Genomic DNA, 20,667 nt, shown 5'->3' with positions numbered 1-20,667 from the left:
GGAGCCTGCTTCGGATTCTGTGTCTCCCTCTCTCTCTGCCCCTCCCCTGCTCACGCTGTCTCTCTCTGTCTCTCAAAAATAAATAAATGTAAAAAAAAAATTAAAAAAAAATTTCGATGTACAACTGTGCTTAAATTATCCCCCATTGTTTAGTTAGTATGGTATAGTGGTTAAGAGGGCAGGCTTTGATCTGATTGCCTGGATTTGTATCCTTGCTCTGTCACTAGCTAGCCACATGGTCTTGGGCCTCTGTGCCTCAGTGTCCTTTGCAAGGATAATAGTTCCTATTTCATGTTTTTTCTGTGTTCATTAAGATTGAGTTAATACACGTTTATTATTACTACTACCACCAGTAGTAGGAATAATGATACACTGTTCCTCAGTGCAGAGGATTTAAGTTACTTTCTTAGAAACAGCAAAGGTCCCTTTGTTATCTGCTTTGCCAATCTAAAATTTGACCTGTTAATTTGCTTTTTCTGTTCTTGGTCACTTATGAAATAAGTAACTCTCCACCTAAATAATGGTCTTGTGATTTGTCCCAACTTCTGCCAAGGAATAGCAAACTTATTAATTGGTTAAATAAATACATATTGAAAGTCTACTATTTTTTTTAATGTTTATTTTTGAGAGAGACAGAGAGAGACACAGAGTGAGAATGGGTGAGGGTCAGAGAGAGAGGGAGACACAGAATCCAAAGCAGGCTCCAGGCTCTGAGCTGTCCACACAGAGCCTGATGTGGGGCTCAAACTCACAAACCATGAGATCATGATATGAGCTGAAGTTGGACATTTAACTGACTGACACACCCAGGCATCCCAAAGCTTTCTCCTCCTTTTTTTTTTTTTTAAATTTTATTTATTTATTTTGAGAGAGAGAGAGTGAGAAAGAGAGCGGGGAGGGGCAGAGAAAGACAGACATAGAATCCTAAACAGGCTCCATGACGTCAGCGCAGAGCCTGATGCAGGGCTTGAACCCATGAACCCTGAGATCATGACCTGAGCCGTGATTAAGAGTCAGATGCTCAACTGACTGAGCCACCCAGGTGCCCCTAAAACACATTTAAATAAATTATTTATTTGTTTTCCCAGAGAAATACCCATGTTGCTGAAGATCTTTATTATTATTATTTTTAATGTTGATTTTTGAGAGAGAGAGACACAGAGCACAAGCGGGGGAGGGGCAGAGAGAGAGGGAGACACAGAATTCAAAGCAGGCTCCAGGCTCCGAGCTGTCAGCACAGAGCCTGATGGGGGGCTCGAACCCATGAACCATGAAATCATGACCTGAGCTGAAGTCGGATGTTTGACCAACTGAGCCACCCAGGTGCCCCTGAAGATCTTTATTTTCTAATAAAGCTTTGAGTCTCAGTATCAGAATTGTTTTCTATGTATAATGTAGGGCTCACGCAAATTACAGTGACAGAGAAGTGTTCTCTGTCAGCTGTGGCCCACCATTGTTTTTAAAAAGTATATTTATTCTTTTAATTTACATCCAAGTTAGTTAGAATATAGTGCAATAATGGTTTCAAGAGTAGATTCCAGTGATTCATCCCCTATGTATAACACCCAGCGCTCATCCCAACAAGTGTCCTCCTTAATGCCCCTTGCCCATTTAGCCCATCCCCGCACCAACCGCACCAGCAACCCTCAGTTTGTTCTCTATATTTAAGAGTCTTTTATGTTTTGTCCCCCTCCCTGTTTTTATATTATTTTTGCTTCCCTTCCCTTATGTTCATCTGTTTTGTATCTTAAATTTCACATATGAGTGAAATCATGATATTTGTCTTTCCTTAACGAATTTCACTTAGCATAATACACTCTAGTTCCATCCATGTTGTGCAAAGGGCAAGATTTCATTCTTTATGATTGCCCAAGGCTTTCTCCTTAGGAGGCTTTGCCTTTTTATTTCAGAAGGGACAGCCTTCTGGGGGATTTCCATGTATATCTCACTGGCCAGAAGTATTCATATAGCCATCTATCTGCAAGGGAAGCTGCAGATTGAGTTTTAGCTTTCTTCTTTTTTTGTTTAATTTTCTAAAATGTTTTTATTCATTTTTGAGAGAGAGAGACAGAGAGACAGAGCATAAGCTGGGGAGGGGCACAGAGAGAGAGGGAGACACAGAATCCGAAGCAGCCTCCAGGCTCTGAGGTGTCAGCACAGAGCCCAATGCAGAGCTCAAACCCACGAACTATGAGATCAGCACCTGAGCTGAAGTCGGGCACTTAACCGACTGAGCCACCCAGTGACCCTGAGTTTCGGCTTTCAAGCCTCATTAGGAGGTTGTGGGAAAGGACTATTAAATGAAGCAAACTACAGTAACTGCCACAACACATGTGTAAATAACAATAAGCTACAAAAATGGTATGAAAAGGGCACAGATGAGAAGGAGGCAAGTCAACAAGACCAAGGAATCACCTAAAAAAGACTATGGAAATCCAACAGGAAATCTTGGAATTGGCATTTCCTTGGTAAAGCTTTCTGGCGCTTAAGTGGCCCAAGAGTTGACTAGACACATCCAAGGCTGGTTCTTACCACAAGAGATTAAGGTATAATTTACTCTGCTAATTTATTTATTTATAGTAGGGACTATTCCAGAGTTGCAAATTCAATTTCCTGTGGGATCAGGCAGCTGATGTAAACAATATAGAGCAGCCAAACAAAAGCAATAAAAGTGGTCGAAACTAGTGAGGAAGAGAGAGGAAACCTATATAAAAACTTCCAAATTAAAAAAAAAAATTTTTTTTTAATTTAAACTGTGCAGATATTAAACTATCTGCATGTCCTGATATGCCCCCTAGTTTGTGATTTCTGGTCTATTCCTTTCTATTGATTAGAAAGTGCTCATTTCCCTCTCAAGAATCACCTCTCCTGATCAACACTGTGTCTAGAAAACCAGCATGGGGGAGTCACGAGGCATGGGGAGCATCAAATCAGAACAAGAAGGCAGATAGTTTTAGGAAAATCTATTCCGGGCCAAGCTGAGACCTGATGAAGTATATCAGTTCCCCACAATAGGTATATTCCTCTGGAAAGTCCCTGCTTGCAGATTCAGGGTCTTTGAGAAATACCTCCCAATCTTCTACTTACTGACTTTCTTCTTTTGTGCCTTCTGCTACCAACCCTGGGGTATTGACTGTCCCAGTAGGGTCTAATATAATTAAGTTTCCATTTACTAACATAAAATCCCATTCCAGTCCGGCTTCCAGAGAATACAACCAGGTCACTCAGTTTGGAATTTCGGTCATCCCCACATTCTCTGGTTATCCAGATAATAGATGGTCTCTTTGTACAAACGAATCACAGATCGAATCACATCCATTTTATTTAACATTTAGGGTTAGTTTATAAGAGCTTGGAGGAGAGACCTCACTGTTGCCTTCCTGTGCCATAAAAACAAATAAAGTGTTATTGAAGCATTTTTTATTCTGTGAAGAAATTTCTTATCTAGTTTAGTAAATATAATAACTATGTGGAGGCCTGAGATCTTGAAAAAACAAAGAGGAAGGAGGGGTTATTATTGAATGAAGGAAAGAACAGAGAGAAGATCTGTTAACAGATCAAAGTTCTCAACATGCCCTTGCCCCACTCCAATCAATCACCAATCCAGTTGATTTTTCCCTTGAAGCATTCGTTGAATCTACTCCTTTTTTCCCTCTTTTTCATTTCCACTGCTATCAGCTTGTGTCCTGTCTGGACCACTGCAATAATTTTTAGGAGCTCAGTAGTCAACATCTTTAGCTCAGGTCAATCAAGAGTTGAATGCTTAACCAACTGAGCCACCCAGGCACCCCAGAGCATGCAACTCTTAATCTTGGGGTCATGAGTTTGAACCCCACGTTGGGTTTAGAGATTACTTTAAAAATGTACTCCAAAATCTAGAACACGCAATTTTGAACTTGGCAGAGGAAAGGGTTGAGAGTGTGTGTATGTGTGTAGGTTTGAGGGGGAAGCAGATACTAGGAAGAAGACAGAAGAAGAGAAGGGGAAGAGGGAGAAAAGTAGAGAATGTGAGAGAAGGGACATCAACTGGTAGGAGGGAGGCACCAGGGAGACCAAGAGTAGGGGTTGATGGGGAAAAGGAAATGGCACATGTGAACTTGTTGAGGGTGGACTACAGACAGGGTCTCTCTGTAAACCTCCATTAGAAGTGGGCAGGCTCAGTCTGTTATAAATCAGCGATTCCAATAAGCAGATGCTGTGAATGATTCTTTAGTTTATCCAGAGGACTAAAGGGAGAGGGGAGAGAAGGGAAGGAAACTGCCCCAGTCACATCAATTTAAAAGGAATAATTTAAGCTTGAAGCTAGCTTCCAAAGTCTTTCATTCTGCAGGACAGTTAGAAGGCTTCAAATACAAATGATCAGTTGTCACAGTTGGTTCAAGCTCTTTTGGACTGAATTTTTATGAGGTCAAACGTTTCATTTCACATTGTAACAACTGGTATTAAATTAGCTCTTTGTAGATTTATAGAGGACTTTAACTGGCATAATCTAATTTAATCTACTAAAGCCACATTAATATAATCAGCCAATCATTCAACGACTCAAAGTTGCCAAAGGATTATTTGAAACGATGGCAATAAGAAACAATATACTTTAAGGATTATGTGAACTCAAATCCCAGACTGTAAGGGAAAAGCTGACTAATTTTTTTTTTTAAGTTTATTTTTTGAGAGAGAGGTGGAGCAGGGGAGGGGCAGAGAGAGCTGAGGAAAGAGGATGTGAGGCAGCCTCCGTGCAGACATCAGAGAGCCCAGTGTGGGGCTCCAACTCAGGAGCCCGGAGATCACTAGCAGGGAGGTCATGAGCTGAGCCTAAATCCGAGGCTTAATAGACTGTGCCACCCAGATGCCCCAAGCTGATTTTCAATGTTTTCTACATCGTGGTTTGATAGGCCTCTAATTCAGTTTCTGTAAATCTCCCTTGGTGTTCCCATTTGCAGAAACTCAATGTTTAACACCTTGTACCATTTTTCAGGATCACAGTTATGAAAAAAATTCCGGACTATGCCAGGAGCCACCTAAGTCCCTGAACATAAATCTGCGGCAGAAGCGAGTCTTTTCCGCTTTTCTACTGGGGAGGGGGGCGGGGGTTGGAGGAGAGGCTGGGGCTTTCCCACTGAGAGATCTGCTAGGTGGAATTCATCCCGATCCTGTGCTTTATTCTTTCTGGCTTCTGCAACTCCTGCGGGACTATAGCAAGGGCACATCCCGAAGGAGCAGAGGTATTAACTGCCTCACACCAGCGGAACAAACAAATCTCTTGGCTCTATCGCTCTTCTCCAAGGCACTTTCACCTCACACTTCTAAAGCTTTAGGATTTACCTAGAGGGTTCTTGTGCTTCGATTCCACGGCAAGGGTGCATTTCCATGTCTACTCTCAATGAGAACCGGGCACGAGACTTTTCCTCTTTAAAAACAAAAGGTTGAAATGTCCATCGTGGCAGTGAAGAGGGGTGGCTCTAGCGAACAAGGAGCCTTACTTTCTTATTATACAAAAATCTCAAGTCCCGCCCGCATCCCGCGCCCGGCTTTTATCCCCCCTCGCCCGCCGACTCCCTCAGACCTCTAGGTGGGACCAAGGTCAAGGACTACAAAACAGAGACTTCTGGGGGAAGGAAGTGGCGCAAAGCATGCTGGGTTTAGACGGCGCCGCCGAGGAGACTCCTTCCTTACCGCGTGGTCGCTGCGTGCCTTTTGCTGTCAGGAGCTGTAACTGGTATATTTCTCGTTTGTCGGGATTAAACGTTAAACACCACCAGGTTTGAGTGCTGCTCTAAGTATCGTGCAGCTGCAAGCTAGGTCAGGGAGTCTGCGCTCTAGAGCCTTCGCTGCTGCCCCCTGGTTCGTGCATCTTCCAAACAAAAAAGAGGAAATGGTCACAAATCCGAGGCCTCTCCCTGTCGGGATCCAGCGGAGAAACAGCCAGAGAGAGCGAGTGGGTGGATATCAAAGGAGTTTTGTTTTTCAGGTTTGGCTAAAAGTGGTGTGGAGAGCAGACAGAGTTAAAGGGTGTGAGCATCTGCCGACCGGAGTTCAAAGCCAGGGCGAAGGCCATCTGGAGTGGTACTGGGTAGTCGAATATAGAAGTAAGCCGGATGAGTTAGCCCCATGGCAACTCGGGATCTCCTAGCTTTCATATTGAATCGTGAATATCAGCTATTTCCTGATATGGAACTTGAGGCAAATCACAAGATGTTCTCTCTGCCTAGCATAGGGATTGGGGCATTTGCTTGAGTGGAACATATATATTAACCCGGACTGGTGGTGGTTTTTGATCTAGTCAGCTGGCAGCCATGAATGAATGGATGAAGAAAGGCCCCTTAGAATGGCAAGATTACACGTACAAAGAAGTCAAAGTGACAGCCAGTGAGAAGGATTATAAAGGATGGGTTTTAACCACAGACCCGGTTTCTGCCAAGTGAGTATGGGTCCTGCTTCCCAGAAATCATAATGACACCCCTTTGTGCTGCCTATATGTTATATCCAAACTAAGGAAGTAGATAAATGAAAGCCATGTAAGAATTTGCGTGTAAGAATTGTACTGTCTTTAGGGGCGCCTGGGTGGCTCAGTTAAGCCTCTGACTTCAGCTCAGGTCATGATCTCACGGTTCATGAGTTCAAGCCCCGCATCAGTCTCTGCTGACAGCTCAGAGCCTGGAGCCTGCTTCAGATTCTGTCTCTCTCTCTCTGCCTCTACCCCGCTCACTCTCTATCAAGAAAAAACATTTAAAAAATTAAAAAAAAAAAAAAAAAGAATTGTATAGCCTTTGAATCTAAGTGCTGTTCAAACTATGGATTACCCTGGCACCAGCCAGGTTTGTAGAAGTGAGACACTTTTTTGTTCCTACGTTTTTATTAGAAAATCTCAAACATACATAAATGTAGAGAGAATAGGATAACAGACAACTAGCTTTACCTTTCCCTTCTAAATATCTTTAAGCACAGCTCATTTAATTTTGTACATAAATGCCTCAATGTAACTTTTAATAGATAAGAACTCTAATAAATGTAACCACAATACCATTATCATTTTATTCATAAATACATCAATGTATCTTATTTAGCAGATAAACTCTTTAATAAACACAATAACATTATAATACCCAATAAAAGTAATAATAACTTTATTAACAGTCATGTTGAGATTTGCCTGGTTGTCTCAAAAGTATCTTTTTATATTGGTTTATCAATTTGGTTGATAACATCTCTCAAGTATCTTGATCTGTGACTGTGCACTTTCTCTATTTAGTTTTCTTTTTTTCCCCCCTATTATTTTGGAGAGAGGGAGAGCAAGTGAATGGGGAAGAGGGGTGAAGGGAGGGAGAATCTTAAGCAGTATCCATGCTAAGCGTGGAGCCTGACTCGGGACCCTGGGATCAACACCTGAGCCGAAATTGAGAATTAGACACAACCAATTGTGCCTCCCAGGCACCCCATCTTTTTAGTTTTCCATGTCATTTATTTGTTGAAGAAATGGAATCATTTGTCTTACAGAGTTGAACACATTCTGAGTTTAGCTTATTGCATTCTCACGGTATAGTTTATTTCATCCTCTGTATTTCTATAAACTGGGATTCATATCCAGAGGTTTGATTAGGATCAGATTTGTTTCTTGCAAGACTACTTTAAAGGTGGTGATACACACACACTTTTTAAACTTTGGAATGATTTTAGATTTATAGAAAAGAAAGTACAGACAGGACCCATCTACCCAGCTTCCCCTGATATTGGCATCTTAACCTAACTGTGGTACATTCCTCAAAACTAAAAATTTACATTAACTAAAGACCTGTCATTTGGATTTCAACAGTTTTTCTACTAATTGTTTGCCTTTTTTCTGTTCCAGGATCCAATCTAGGATCCCACATTACATTTAATCATCATATGTCCTTAGTCTCTGATCTGTGACAGCCTTTCAGTCTTTCCTTGTTTTTCATGACCTTGACACTTTTGAAGAGTACTGATGAGGTATTTTGTAGAAGGTCTCTCAATTTGGGTTTGTGTGATGCTTTCTCATAAATAGCCTGGGGTTATAGGCTTTGGGAAGAGTACCACAGAAGTGAAATCCCCTTCACATCACATTGCATCATATCATGTATTTTATTTAGTTAGGATTTTTGCATTTGTATTCATGAGTGAAATTAGCTTGTAGTTTTATTTTTTTAATTATCTCTGCTTTTGGTATTGGCCTCATTTAATGAGCTAAGGCACAGTCCACCTTTTGTAGTCTCTAGAAGAGTTTGGTTAGATTAGAAATGTTTGGAGCTGGCTGGCTCAGTCAGTTAAGCATCTGGCTTCGGCTCAGGTCATGATCTTGCGGTTGGTGAGTTCGAGCCCCGTGTCGGGCTCTGTGCTGACAGCTCGGAGCCTGGAGCCTGCTTTGGATTCTGTGTCTCCCCCTCTCTCTGCCCCTCCCATGCTCGTTCTCTCTCTCTGTCTCTCAGTAATAAATAAATGTTTCAAAAAAAGATAAAAATAAATGTTTGAACCTTGGAGCACCTGGCTGGTGGAGCATGCGACTTTTGATATTGGGGTTGTGGGTTTGAGCCCCACGTTGGGTGTGGAGATTACTTAAAATTAAAATCTTGGAAAAAAAAAAAAGAAATGTTTGAACCTTAAAAATTGTATATAATTTGTTGGTAAAAAGCCTTTTTTCCCCCTCTTATGGGAAAATATTCTTAAATATTTACTCAGTTTTTATTAATGATTATAAGATGATTTATATTCTCTCTTTCTTTGACTCAGTAGTAGAAATTTATATTTCCCAGGAAGTTTTCTGTTTTAATTTTCAAAACGATTGACATAAATTTGTTCCTAATACTTTATACTGCCAATCTTTGCTGCCTTTTTTCTCCATTCTAATTAATGTTGCTTGAGTTTTATGAATTTTACATGTTTATTTTTTCTTAAAAAAGTTTTTTATATGTAATAAATAAAAAACTTTATTTATTTGTGAGAGAGAGAGAGACAGAGCATGAGCAGGGGAGGGGCAGAGAGAGAGGGAGACACAAAATCCGAAGCAGGCTCCAGGCTCTGATCTATCAGCATAGGGCCCTATGCAGGGCTTGAACTCATGAACTGTGAGATGACCCGAGCTGAAGTAGGGCACTCAACCAACTGAGCCACCCAGGTGCCCCTACATGGTTTTGTTTTTTTTATCTTTTTGTTTTTTTCAAAGAGCCAACATTTGGCTTTGGTGATCTTGTTATTAACTCTTTTATTTTCTATTTCATTAATTTTGTGTTTTGTTATTTTCTTTGATCTACTTTGAAGGTGAGTTACTCAGTTGTTTTTGAACTCTGAAAGTTAAGTCTGTGCCCTTTCTTCTTTTCTAATATACGTTTAAGCCTTTTATAACTCTTTAATGCTTTAACTGCATTCCACAATGATTTAGGCTAGACAGAAAGTTTAGATGTGAGGTGCCTGGGTGGCTCAGTCGGTTAAGCATCCGACTTTGGCTCAGGTCATGATCTCGCAGTTTGTGGTTTGAGCCCCACGTCGGGCTCTGTGCTGACAGCTCGGAGCCTGGAGCCTGCTTCGTATTCTGTGTTTCCCTCTCTCTCTGCCCCTCCCCTGATCCCACTCTGTGTCTCTCTCAAAAATAAATAAACGTTAAAAAAAAAAAACGTTTAGATGTATAGGACCCTCAGTGAATACTTATTGACCAAGTACAAACATTTGATGGTGAGAGGATTAATTTTAAACAGGGAAGTTCTTATTCCCTAGTTTCATTACCTGTCGGGGCTGGTGATGCCTCTCATTCCACTGCTTCTTCCATAGATTTATGAGACTTTAGGTTTTTCTTTTACATATCTGCTGTGAACTTACTTTTCCTCCAAAGTATCGTCCTCGTGAACTTCCTAGAAGATGGCAGCATATCTGTGACTGGAATTATGGGCCATGCCGTGCAGACTGTTGAAACTGTGAACGAAGGGGACCATGGAGTGAGAGAGAAGCTGGCACATTTGTTCATGTCTGGAGACTGCAAGGCATACAGCCCTGAGGACCTGGAGAAGAGGAAGAACAGCCTCAAGAAATGGCTCGAGAAGAACCACATTCCCATCACTGAACAGGGAGATTCACAACGGACTCTGTGTGTGGCTGGGGTGCTGACGATAGACCCCCCGTATGGCCCCGAAAATTGCAGCAGTTCTAATGAGATTATTCTGTCCCGTGTTCAGGATCTTATTCAGGGACATCTTGCAGCTCCCCAGTGAGAAGCCAAGAACTGTGGATGAGCCGATTAAAATAAGACTTCATTTTTATTTTTTCCTTCGTGAAGTGTTTGGATGTTAAGTCCATCATATTACAAGACTTCAGAGGCACACGTGTGTCGTGTGTGAGTTTTCATTCTCTGTTGTTTTGGTCAAATCAAAGATGTGGATTATGAGTGCTAATAAATAGGTAAACCACATGGATAGTCTCACGTGCAACAAAATAGCACAAGGACCCTGAGACCAAGAGTTGCATGCTCTTCTGACTGAGCCGGCCAGACACCTCAGTGTCCTTCCTTTTAATTTCAACATACAGGTGTCTAGTTTGTTTGTTTGTTTGTTTGTTTTTTTAAAAAAAAACCTTCAGAGGCTCTTGCAGGGGTAAATTATGCTCTTGATTGAATTTATTCAAGTAAACTTTATTTCTCTATTGTCTTGTTTCTCCTGTGTCCCAGTTTATCTTTGTATCCTGAATTCCCAGGGTGGCTGGCACATAGCACCTGCTTAAAATAAGTTGGTTATATTGAAATTGTGAGCATAAGTGTGGGAGGATTTCCTGCAACCCCAATTTGGGTCTCAAACTAGCCGTGTAGCACACATTAGTTATAAACAGGACAGTCAGCCTCCCTGTTAACTAATCAGATTGCACGCTTCAATTAATCCATTTTAGCCATGCTTACTGTGGAAAAGGATGGTATAAAGATTTGTGGGCTAGAAATAATGGGGACAGCTGGAGTTTAAATGGGAAAGTGCATAGGTGAATTTCAGAGACAGAAGGGCGGCATTAACAAAAACGTCTATAATTACGGATTGTTTTGTGTTGGGTCTATCATCAATGGATTAGTTTCTTCCTCATATGGGATAGTCCCTTGGTGCCCGTGTACAGCATGACCCTTGATTTGTAAAGACATCTGTCTTCTAAAGAGCATAATGCATCTTTGACATTTAGTCTGGTAATCTTGCTAATAATTAAGTCCTAAAACCACCTGCTTTGTTTTTTCAGTTCAAACGATAGGAGAAGGGTTACTGAGCCTAGAAATCATAGTTCCTAGGTAAGCTTTATGTTAGATTTCAACATTTTACAGTCATCTACCTATAGGGCTATATATTCCCATCCCCCTTTACCCCTTTTTTTTTTTTAATTTTTTTTTTTTTTTAACATTTATTTATTTTTGAGACAGAGAGTGACAGAGCATGAACGGGGGAGGGGCAGAGAGAGAGGGAGACAGAATCGGAAGCAGGCTCCAGGCTCTGAGCCATCAGTCCAGAGCCCAACGTGGGGCTTGAACTCACGGACCGTGAGATCGTGACCTGAGCTGAACTTGGACGCTCAACCGACTGAGCCACCCAGGCGCCCCCCCTTTACCCCTTTTTAAAAACCCTATTTGTGTTTTACCATATTGGCCAAAGTCTGCTAGGTTGGACTCCCTTCAAATAACGGAAAGATAAGGGAAGGGTGTGTGTGTGTGTGTGTGTGTGCGTGCGTGCACGTGCACGTGCGAGTGTGTGTGTGCATATGTGTGTGTATTTCAAACATTGTAATACGGGCCTGAGTGTGAGAACTTGAGTTTTGTAGTGGAAAACATTAGTATTAGTGTCACATGCAAATTGTATTTCCTTTTTTTTTTTTTTTAAGTTTATTTATTTACTTTGGGGGGGGGTGTTGGGGTAGAGAGAGAGAGAGAGAGGGAGAGAGAATCCCAAGCAGGCTCCCAGCTATCAGCACAGAGCCCAACGAGGGGCTTTGATCTCATGAACTGTGAGATCGTGACCTGAGCCAAAATCCAGAGTCAGATGCTCAGCCATCTGAGTCCCCCGGGCGCCTCAAGTACTCTGTATTTTGGTAACAACGTGATGGACTCATAAATTCTTATTCACACGGTACATGTTGATCAGAGTTGATGTGGGCATAATTTGTATCTGACTAGTAACTAATAGCCAGACTTTGTAAGTGGCTACCTATCTATTTTGTTTAAATAGGTTTTCTCCACCTTGGCACTACTGACATCGTGAACTGGATAATTTGTTTGGGGGGTGGGGGGGGCTCCTGTGCATTGTAGTGTATTTAGCAGCATCTCTGGCTTCCGACCACTAGATGCCAGGAATACACCCCGATCCCCACTCAGTTGTGCTGCCTCCAGATACCGCCAAATGTCCCCCGGTGGGCAAAATTGCCTCCAGTTGAGAACCACTCGTTGAAAACAAGCAAAATCTACATTTTCTCCTGTGAGGAAACCTCCTTATGGTCCTTGTACATGATAAGGTCCTGTATTATAGTTAATCAACCTCCATGGACAAACAGAGTCTTCCTTGAAAGGTTAGCAGATACTTTGGAGACATTTGAAACCCAAGGATGGAATGAGGCAAACTTATTGAAAGGGGACTCTGGAGAAGTAAATGAGTCGTTTTAGCTACGTTATCCCATTTTGAATTAATTGCAGAAGAAAATCAGCCATGGATAATGTCCCCTTTATAAAACAAGTTCAACTTGGAAGGAAAATTAACTCCTTCAGGACGTTTTCAATAAAGCCTAGGTTGGAGGACGTAGCAGTAATTGCATTTTCTGCATAAGGAATAATAATAAAAAAAACCTTCGCTCTTTGAAATGCTTCTGTTGAAAATGTTTATTAGATACATTGTTATACCATATTTAGGAATACTGTATTTGTCATGTCAGGGTCGTCATCCTAAACAGATACTCATTGCTGGTATTTATAGGAAGTTGCCTTTTCAAACAAACCCCTTATACTGTCTTTTGTTGCCATTTGTTTCTTTCCTAAAATGTTGAAATACAGGAGGAAAAATCCAGTAAACTGATTTTTTTTTTTTTTTTTTGAAAGAGAGAAGGCACATGTAAGCAAGGGGCAGAGAGAGAGAGAGAGAGAGAGAATCATTCCCAGGAGGGGGAGAGAGAGAGAGAGCGAGCTCATGTCTACCCAAAGCAGGACTTGAGCTCACCCAATGTGGGGCTCAAACCCGCGAACTGTGAGATTGCGACCTGAGCTGACGTCAGATGCTGAATGATTGAGCCACCCAGGCACCCCCCGTACGTTGATTCGAAGTCATCGTCCTCACAGCTGTCTCACTGGGGCACCGCGTCCTGGCTTATTTATTCAATTAGCTGGGCTAGAACTGACTGGGGAGTAGACTCCGGGATGGTCCCCGTTAGGCAAAGAAGGGGCAGAGGCTGAACCGTCTGTGGGAACAAGCTCGTGTTTGGGCTGCTGTCCTGTATCTTGATGAAACACGGATGCCACTCCTTCCTGCTGGTCCACATGTAGGGCACGAGTGATTCTCCAGCAGAACTCTTTCTTTGCTCTTTGACAAAACAAATTATTAAAACATTTAAGATTTGAAAGCACTTTAAGGATTAGTGATTGGCCACAAATCCTATTTAAGACCAATCTCTGATATTATCATTGTGGGGGCGATAACTTAGAAGTTAGCAAGAAAAAGTCTCTCCTGTTAATGATTCATCGTGGTTAATGGTTTACACAGTCATTACGTAGCTTTACATGTGTGAGGCTGAAAGGCATTGAATAAGTCTATCACTCTGGAACAGTCTGAAACTATTGCTGTGACAATGAATTGTGTTAGCTGGCTCTGTATTGTTTCCACCTGAGGCACTCCGTACTGTGAGTCCTCAAATGTTGACTGACACAGTTTCATGACCAAGTTCTAACTTCTGAAAACAATAGCTCACCCTGTATTTATTAACCGGCTAAATATTTTAAGCAAACTCTACCCCCTGCATTTAGGAGAAAATAAGCCCTAGGAATTATGCTTAATTCTAGCGTGACGTAGGAGGAAAGAGCCATCGTCTGCCCAGGCTTGTTCTAGCACAAGGGCAGTGGGAGCAGAATTCTGTCCCCGGGATCCTCATTTATGTGGCAACGAGGTGACCCTCACAAGACACCCTCGGAGTGTCAAGCCCGAGCTCACCAGCTCTCGGCCCAGCAACTGAGACAACGCAGCAGAATGCAGTCCTCAAAAAGCCAGCCTGGGCCGCACCTGAAAACCACACCGTTGGTCCCAATTTGCTTACCTTTACTATATATTTTACAGAGTGACTTTCACAATGTCTTATTTTATGATACCCTCTCAGGGACATATTCAAACCATTGCCTGGAAATGAAAAAGAACACTGACCAACCACATGCTTGCAGACCCACAGTCTGTGTGCTCTGGTATATTATTTAAACTGCTCAAGTGACAAAATGGAAGGGTACAGACCAAAATTCATTCCTCGTCAGGGAGTCTGAATGGTAGTATTCAGATATGGAGCTCAAGCAGGAAGAAGGCACTTTGTCAACCTATGACCACCTCTGTGAGAATGTTACCTATTCTCATTTCCTGAGAAGTCCCCGCAGACATGCACTACAACAGTGTCGCAGACTAATTTTGTAGCAGGTACTGCATCGATATTATTTCCTAGCTAGGTTCCAGTAAAACAAATGAGAAACATTTACAGAGTTCTCCAGAAAATGAACATTAAATGCTGATCATCTTTTACAATTTTTTTTACAGTTTATTTATTTTGAGAGAGAGCAAGCAGGGGAGGGGCAGAGAGCGAACCCCAACGGGGCTCCACATGGTCAACGCAGAGCCCCACGTGGGCCTTGAACTCACGAACTGCAAGATCATGACCTGAGCTGAGATCAAGAGTCAGATGCTTTAGACACCCAGGCTCCCCAATGCTGACCATCTTGTTGGGGCTTAGAAATTTGGTGTCACCTTGAAATGCTACACTGCACTCTGATCTTCAATCGCAAAGAAGTAATCCTATTTCATTGATCTCATGTTAGTGATGGGGCTTAAGAAGTTTAGTCCTGGAGGTGAGGATTTCTATTTTATGTTATTTTTTTAATATTTATTTTAATGTCTATTTATTTTTGAGAGAGAGAGAGAGAGTGAACAGGGGAGGGGCAGAGAGAGAGGGAGACAAAGAATCCGAAGCAGGCTCCAGGCTCTGAACTGTCAGCACAGAGCCCGACATGGGGCTTGAACCCATGAATCGTGAGATCATGACCCTAGCCGAAGTCTGGCACTTAACAGTCTGAGCTACCCAGGTGCCCCAAGGATTTTTCTTATTCAGTGCCTTCAGTCAAGGCTTCCCAGTCTTTTCCACTTTCTGGCCCATCTGTAAAATGACTTGTGCGACTTGTGCCTGGCTGCAGGTGGCCAGCCCACGATGACTGCCCCGAGGGGAGCGATTGCTCAGTACTCTCAATGGATGGTTTTGTTGTTAACTACCACCCGGCCAGCTGGCCAGTCGTATGCTGTGCTGCGGACTTGTGTTGAGAGCTGTGGGTCCACTCAGGCCGATGGCTCGATCTCGGGCAGCCAATATGAGCTCCGCTACGGCACCAAGAGTCCATACTGGTTTAAAAAAATGTGTCAGGACGGTTTTCTCCTGCATTTCTCCTGAGCAGTTCTGTAATGTGAGCCTTGTTTCCAGGGCAAGTCAGAGCCTGAATGCTGTGGGTGCTGTGCATATGCGTGTCTTTTATTTATTTATTTAAAAAAATTTTTTTTCAACGTTTTTTATTTATTTTTGGGACAGAGAGAGAAAGAGCATGAACGGGGGAGGGGCAGAGAGAGAGGGAGACACAGAATCGGAAACAGGCTCCAGGCTCCGAGCCATCAGCCCAGAGCCTGACGCGGGGCTCGAACTCACGGACCGCGAGATCGTGACCCGGCTGAAGTCGGACGCTTAACCGACTGCGCCACCCAGGCGCCCCATCGTGTCTTTTATTTAAAGTGATAACGTGAATTCATGCCTTTTAAAACTACTACTTAGAATCTCAGCTCTTCAAGTGCGCCAAAGTTTAAACATGCTTGGTAATGACCGTTTTGGACAGTCCAGGAGGTTTTCTGGAAACTGAACAGAAATAATACCTTAAAAAGTGACCACCCTTCACTGCAGTGGTTTTGCTGATTCGTTTGAATTCTATCTCTAGTGTGAAATCTGTAGTGACTCTACCTGAGCGCTAGACAAACACAAGGATATTTTTTTGTACTCAGCCCTTCGGGATTCTTCCTGGCCACGCTGAAAAATGTCCAGAGGCAATGTAAATGTACTCATGGTTTTTCAACATGCTGGCTCCCCATTCACCTAAGTGGTGGCTGAAAATAAGCAGTCTCGTGGAAGATATTTTTATGGCTGTAAATCTGACACTAGCATGGCAAACTTTTCTACATCGACCGTTGCCAACTCTGCTCTGAGAATGCCATCAAAATTCCCCTTTGGGTAAGGAGGAGTGTGGCCATGAGATCTGGGTGTGTGCCTAAGAGAGAGCAAGATTCCTAAATGGAAAACCTAAAACAGCACGAAGACACCTAGACGGTTCTGCTTTCGAGAATATGAACGTTAAGGGTGAGACCAGCTTGCATTCTAATAACAGATAAGAGCTCTTTAAGTTTGTTTTTTTCGGTTGACCTTTAATGAGTAAAAGTAAAAATCCCTCACAAGTCAAGTTTGCTTTGTAGCCAAGAGCCTAAAATGAAATTTTAATTTTTCTTGCTCACATGATTTTTTTTTTGTCCTTTTTCCGTTCTAACTTCTTTCAGATGAGCCGTTATGATAGAAAAAACATTCAGTATTTCTCCTCATGCTCCTCCCTCACCCTAGTAAAAAGCAGGAGAAAAAAAATACATAGAATAAAACAGAATTGTATTAAACATTCACTTTTGTGTTACTGGGTGAATTTCCTTCATTCCAGGACAGTCCCAGAGAAAAAGACAGGCAAAGCTGGTTTTTCGACCGCCTCACACCCACACTCCAAATTGTGCTGGGAGCGCCCCCTGCCGGTCTGGGGGTCTGGGAGGCTTCCCTCGTGCGCGGCGCCTCAGGGCTTGGCTGGAGGTGGAGGTGCTGCCGTTATTTCCCAGGGGAGCACAAGGGGCGGGGCAGGCGCTCTCCCGAGGCAGGTCTTTATTGTGTGGTGACAAGTTTCACAATCATGCTGATGATGCGGGATCCTCGAGGACACGTACACAGATCTGTGCTCGGGTTTTTTATCTTATCCTGGAGGAGCTGGTCAAGTTCACAACGAAGTTCCTTTACTAATTCGGCCACCTAAGATGAAAGTTGCAGCGTAAGCAGCGCTTGGGTCAACGGGGGAGGAAAGGTTATTACAGGAAACATCCCAGTGATGATTATCATTATTCTAGATTGCTGCTATTAATTTTACCTCCACGTGGTGGGGGGAGGAGAAACTAACACAATTTATTCTAAAAGCGCTTCTAAAATTTCTTGATGGAGGCGCCTGGGTGGCTCAGTCGGTTAAGCGTCTGACTCCGGCTCAGGTCATGATCTCATAGTCCGTGAGTTCGAGCCCCGCGTCGGGCTCTGTGCTGACAGCTGCAGCTCTAAGCCTGGAGCCTGCTTCCGATTCTATGTCTCCCTCTCTCTCTGCCCCTCCCCCACTCAGGCTCTGTCTCTGTTGCTCTCAAAAATAAAAATTTTTTAAAAAGTTGTAATTTCTTGATGCAGCTATAGGAATGTTCACTCAATGTCCACATCTCCTTTCAAGAAAAGATTAAATCTGAAAGGATGGCTTTTATGTAGTGTTCTCCATATTAAAGCCTGGTCACCTTTTATAATTTGTTCCAAGAGGAGAAGCAGGAAAATGGAAAATTAAAAATGGGAGATACTAAGAGAAAAAGTCTCTAGCTTTAGGATACATTCTATGCTTTGCTGGGGCTAATAGCTCCACATTCTTTATGGCATTTTGCTCGTGCTGCTGTTGGAGCAGGCACTGGAGAGGTCTTCCCGACATGCTTTGCCCCTCCCCCGTCGTCTGGCCACCGTGCAGTTTGCGCCCAGACGGAACTCAAACGGGCTCGTGCCGTGGGCTTTGCCAGAGTGAATGGCTCAGGTGACCCGGGCCTTACAGTTTATGACACTCGTTTGGCCACAACAGTTGGTTTAAGAGAGGAGGTTTCTGGTCTCCCCTTCCGGACACTATGCTGCAACAGACATGAGGCCGGGGGCCGCCGCAGCCATCCTGCCCCCACAAGGTCAGCCAGCCTCTCGTCACCCAGCTGCCTGGCCTTCTGGAAACTGTACTGGGCAACACGACGGCCACTCGTCACATGTGGCTCATCTAAGGGCCACTTTGAACTGAGATGTGCGGGGAGTGTGCACACTCCAGATTGTGAAGATGTCGCATGAAGAGGAGTATCTCAGTGCGCCCTTATACGATGACACGATGACATGAAAACTTTTTAGATGTGTTAGGCTACATAAAATTAAGATGAACTGTGCCTATTTGTGTTTTTCAAATGTGGCTACTAGAAAAATTGAAATTACACATGTGGCTCACGTATTTTTATTGGACTGTGCTGCTTTAGATGTTACAGTTCAATGTGCCAATAAATTCTCTTTAACGTTTGAGTTGGTGTTTCTGCTTCTTGCCGTCTAAGACCTCTACCCGATGCAAATGTCAAAATGAATTTTTATTTCCTAAGCGTATACTCTGCCTCCAGTGTCTCTGCAGACACTCCAGTAGTGAACACGTGAGACCTGACAATAAACAATTCAGATCCATTATCTTTTTTTTTTTATGGCAGTGGTGGAATCAGGGTGATTTTTATTTATTTTTGCTCGTCTGTGTATTTTGGGACTTTGGAGAACATGTGTTATCTGTTGAACAGTTAGGAAGGTCCAACGTCTCGCCTGCAGCTTCTGTCCCGAGCCTCCCACGCCAGCCCATCCTGGGCTCCCCTCCCAGTGCCTTCCTGGTCTCTCACTGAGGCTCCGGGCCTGGCCTCCGTCCGTGGCCCGCTACCCTCTCCTCATTCGTTCTTTGCCAGCTCTGCCGTCCTCCCTCGCTCCCTGCAGGAACCCGTCTTTTCCTCGAAGCCCCTCGGGGCCCGTGCCTCCTAGACAGGCCCGCCAGGCCTTACCTGATGGGAGGCAGCCGCGAAACGGATCCAGCCATCATCCAGGGACACGACAAACGCTCCTCTCTGAAGCTGCACGCTCACCTGGCCTCCCCCGAACAAGACCAGCGGGTACACGGACACCATGCTGCAGTCTCGGATGAACACCCGACTGGTTCTGATCTTTTCGTGGTACACCAGGTAGGGGCTGTCAAAGTGTCTGACCTGGAACAGAAAACCTCAGATGTGGACACCGGCAACCGAAGGGGAACCCCACCCATTCCACAGATGTAAGCACCGCCTGGCCATCTGGGGCTCCCCAGATTGTCTCCGGCCCGAACCTTCCCCCCGAGGCCGGACTTGTACAGCGACTGCCCTCTTGACGTCTCCCTCTGGACGTCTAACGAGCATCTCAGACTTAGGTTCAAAAGGAATTCTTGATTTTCCCACTCCTTTCCAGCAGCATCCCCTCCAGCTCAGTAAATGATGTACCCCTCCTCGGCTGTTCACGTCCCAGACTGAGAAGCCTTCGACTGCTCTTTCCCCTCACTCCATCGAAATGGTCACTAAGTCCTGTCGCTTTTCAAAATACATAATGAAACGACATATTCTCACCACCGGTACGGCTCAAACCATCATCAACTCGCACAGCCCACTGCCAGGGCTTTCTAAGTGCTCGCTGGGTTTCTGCTTCGCATCTTCACGGTTTCTTTCCCACCCGGCAGCCACCATGATCTTTCAAAAACGACACCCTCCAGTGACTTCCCAAGAATAAAATCCCAAATCTGTACCATAGCCTACAAGGTCCCACACAACCTGACCTGTGCCTGCTTGTCTTAAAACACGTGCTGCTCTTGCACTGATTTCCCCTGCTGGAATGTTCTTCCCTGACCACTCTGGGCAAAATGGCCCCTCCCCTATCACTCTTAAAATCTCTTACTCTGTCCTATTTCTCTTTTTTTTTAATTCTTTTTTTAACATTTATTTATGTTTTGAGAGACAGAGAGAGACAGGGCACGAGCAGGGGAGGTGCAGAGAGAGAGGGAGACACAGAATCAGAAGCAGGCTCCAGGCTCTGAGCTGTCAGCAGAGCCCGATGCGGGGCTCAAACTCACGAACCGTGAGATCATGACCTGAGCCAAAGTCGGTTGCTTAACCGACTGAGCCACCCAGGCGCCTCACAATTTCTATTGTTCTATTTCTCTTGATAGCATTTGTTACTAAGATGAGATGACTTGTTTCTTGCCTGTCTTCCTCAGCAGAGCATAAGCTCCCCGAGGGCAGAGACCCAGTCTGTCTAGTTCACCTGCCCACAACAGGGCCTGGAAAAGAGAAGACACTGGTAGGTACCAAAGGATGCACTGCATGAATGTCATGATGAACTCAGAAGAGGGGTGGCCCTAACTCAGTCCTCTGGCCCCTAGGTACGTATGCAGCTGACAGCCAGAGGACCTCCGGGTCCTCCAATTCTTCTGGGCTCTCGGAGATACTTTTCATGCTTTGCTGACATGTTACTCAGTAGTTCCAGGGGGCCGAGCAGCCCGAACACTTCAAACTCTCTTCCCCC

At 43.9% G+C, this 20,667-nt stretch overlaps 2 protein-coding genes across 4 annotated transcripts in view; one reads left to right on the top strand and one right to left on the bottom strand.

Annotated features, from left to right (window-relative positions):
- The first annotated feature begins 5,630 nt into the window (after nt 1-5,630).
- On the top strand, nt 5,631-10,644 carry GEMIN6 (gem nuclear organelle associated protein 6). The gene is made up of 3 exons (XM_049652269.1): nt 5,631-5,716; nt 6,281-6,418; nt 9,842-10,644. Exons 1-3 carry the CDS (start codon nt 5,631-5,633, stop codon nt 10,215-10,217), a joined length of 600 nt encoding a protein of 199 aa, XP_049508226.1. The 3' UTR covers nt 10,218-10,644.
- A 5,984-nt stretch (nt 10,645-16,628) lies between these two features.
- Nucleotides 16,629-20,667, bottom strand: part of DHX57 (DExH-box helicase 57) — a 55,944-nt gene continuing 51,905 nt past the window's right edge. For all 3 annotated transcript variants that reach the window (XM_049652257.1, XM_049652254.1, XM_049652255.1), the window contains exons 23-24: nt 19,125-19,325; nt 16,629-17,292 (exon numbers count right to left, since the gene is read on the bottom strand). In XM_049652257.1, the coding sequence (XP_049508214.1) occupies nt 17,149-17,292; nt 19,125-19,325 (345 nt within the window). In that variant the 3' untranslated portion in view covers nt 16,629-17,148. The remainder of the gene's footprint in view (nt 17,293-19,124; nt 19,326-20,667) is intronic.

This window comes from Panthera uncia (genome assembly GCF_023721935.1).
Source record: "Panthera uncia isolate 11264 chromosome A3 unlocalized genomic scaffold, Puncia_PCG_1.0 HiC_scaffold_12, whole genome shotgun sequence".
Lineage (NCBI taxonomy): Eukaryota > Metazoa > Chordata > Mammalia > Carnivora > Felidae > Panthera > Panthera uncia.
The sequence above is the reverse complement of the archived record's forward strand: the minus strand, read 5'-3'. Positions and strand labels throughout refer to the sequence as shown.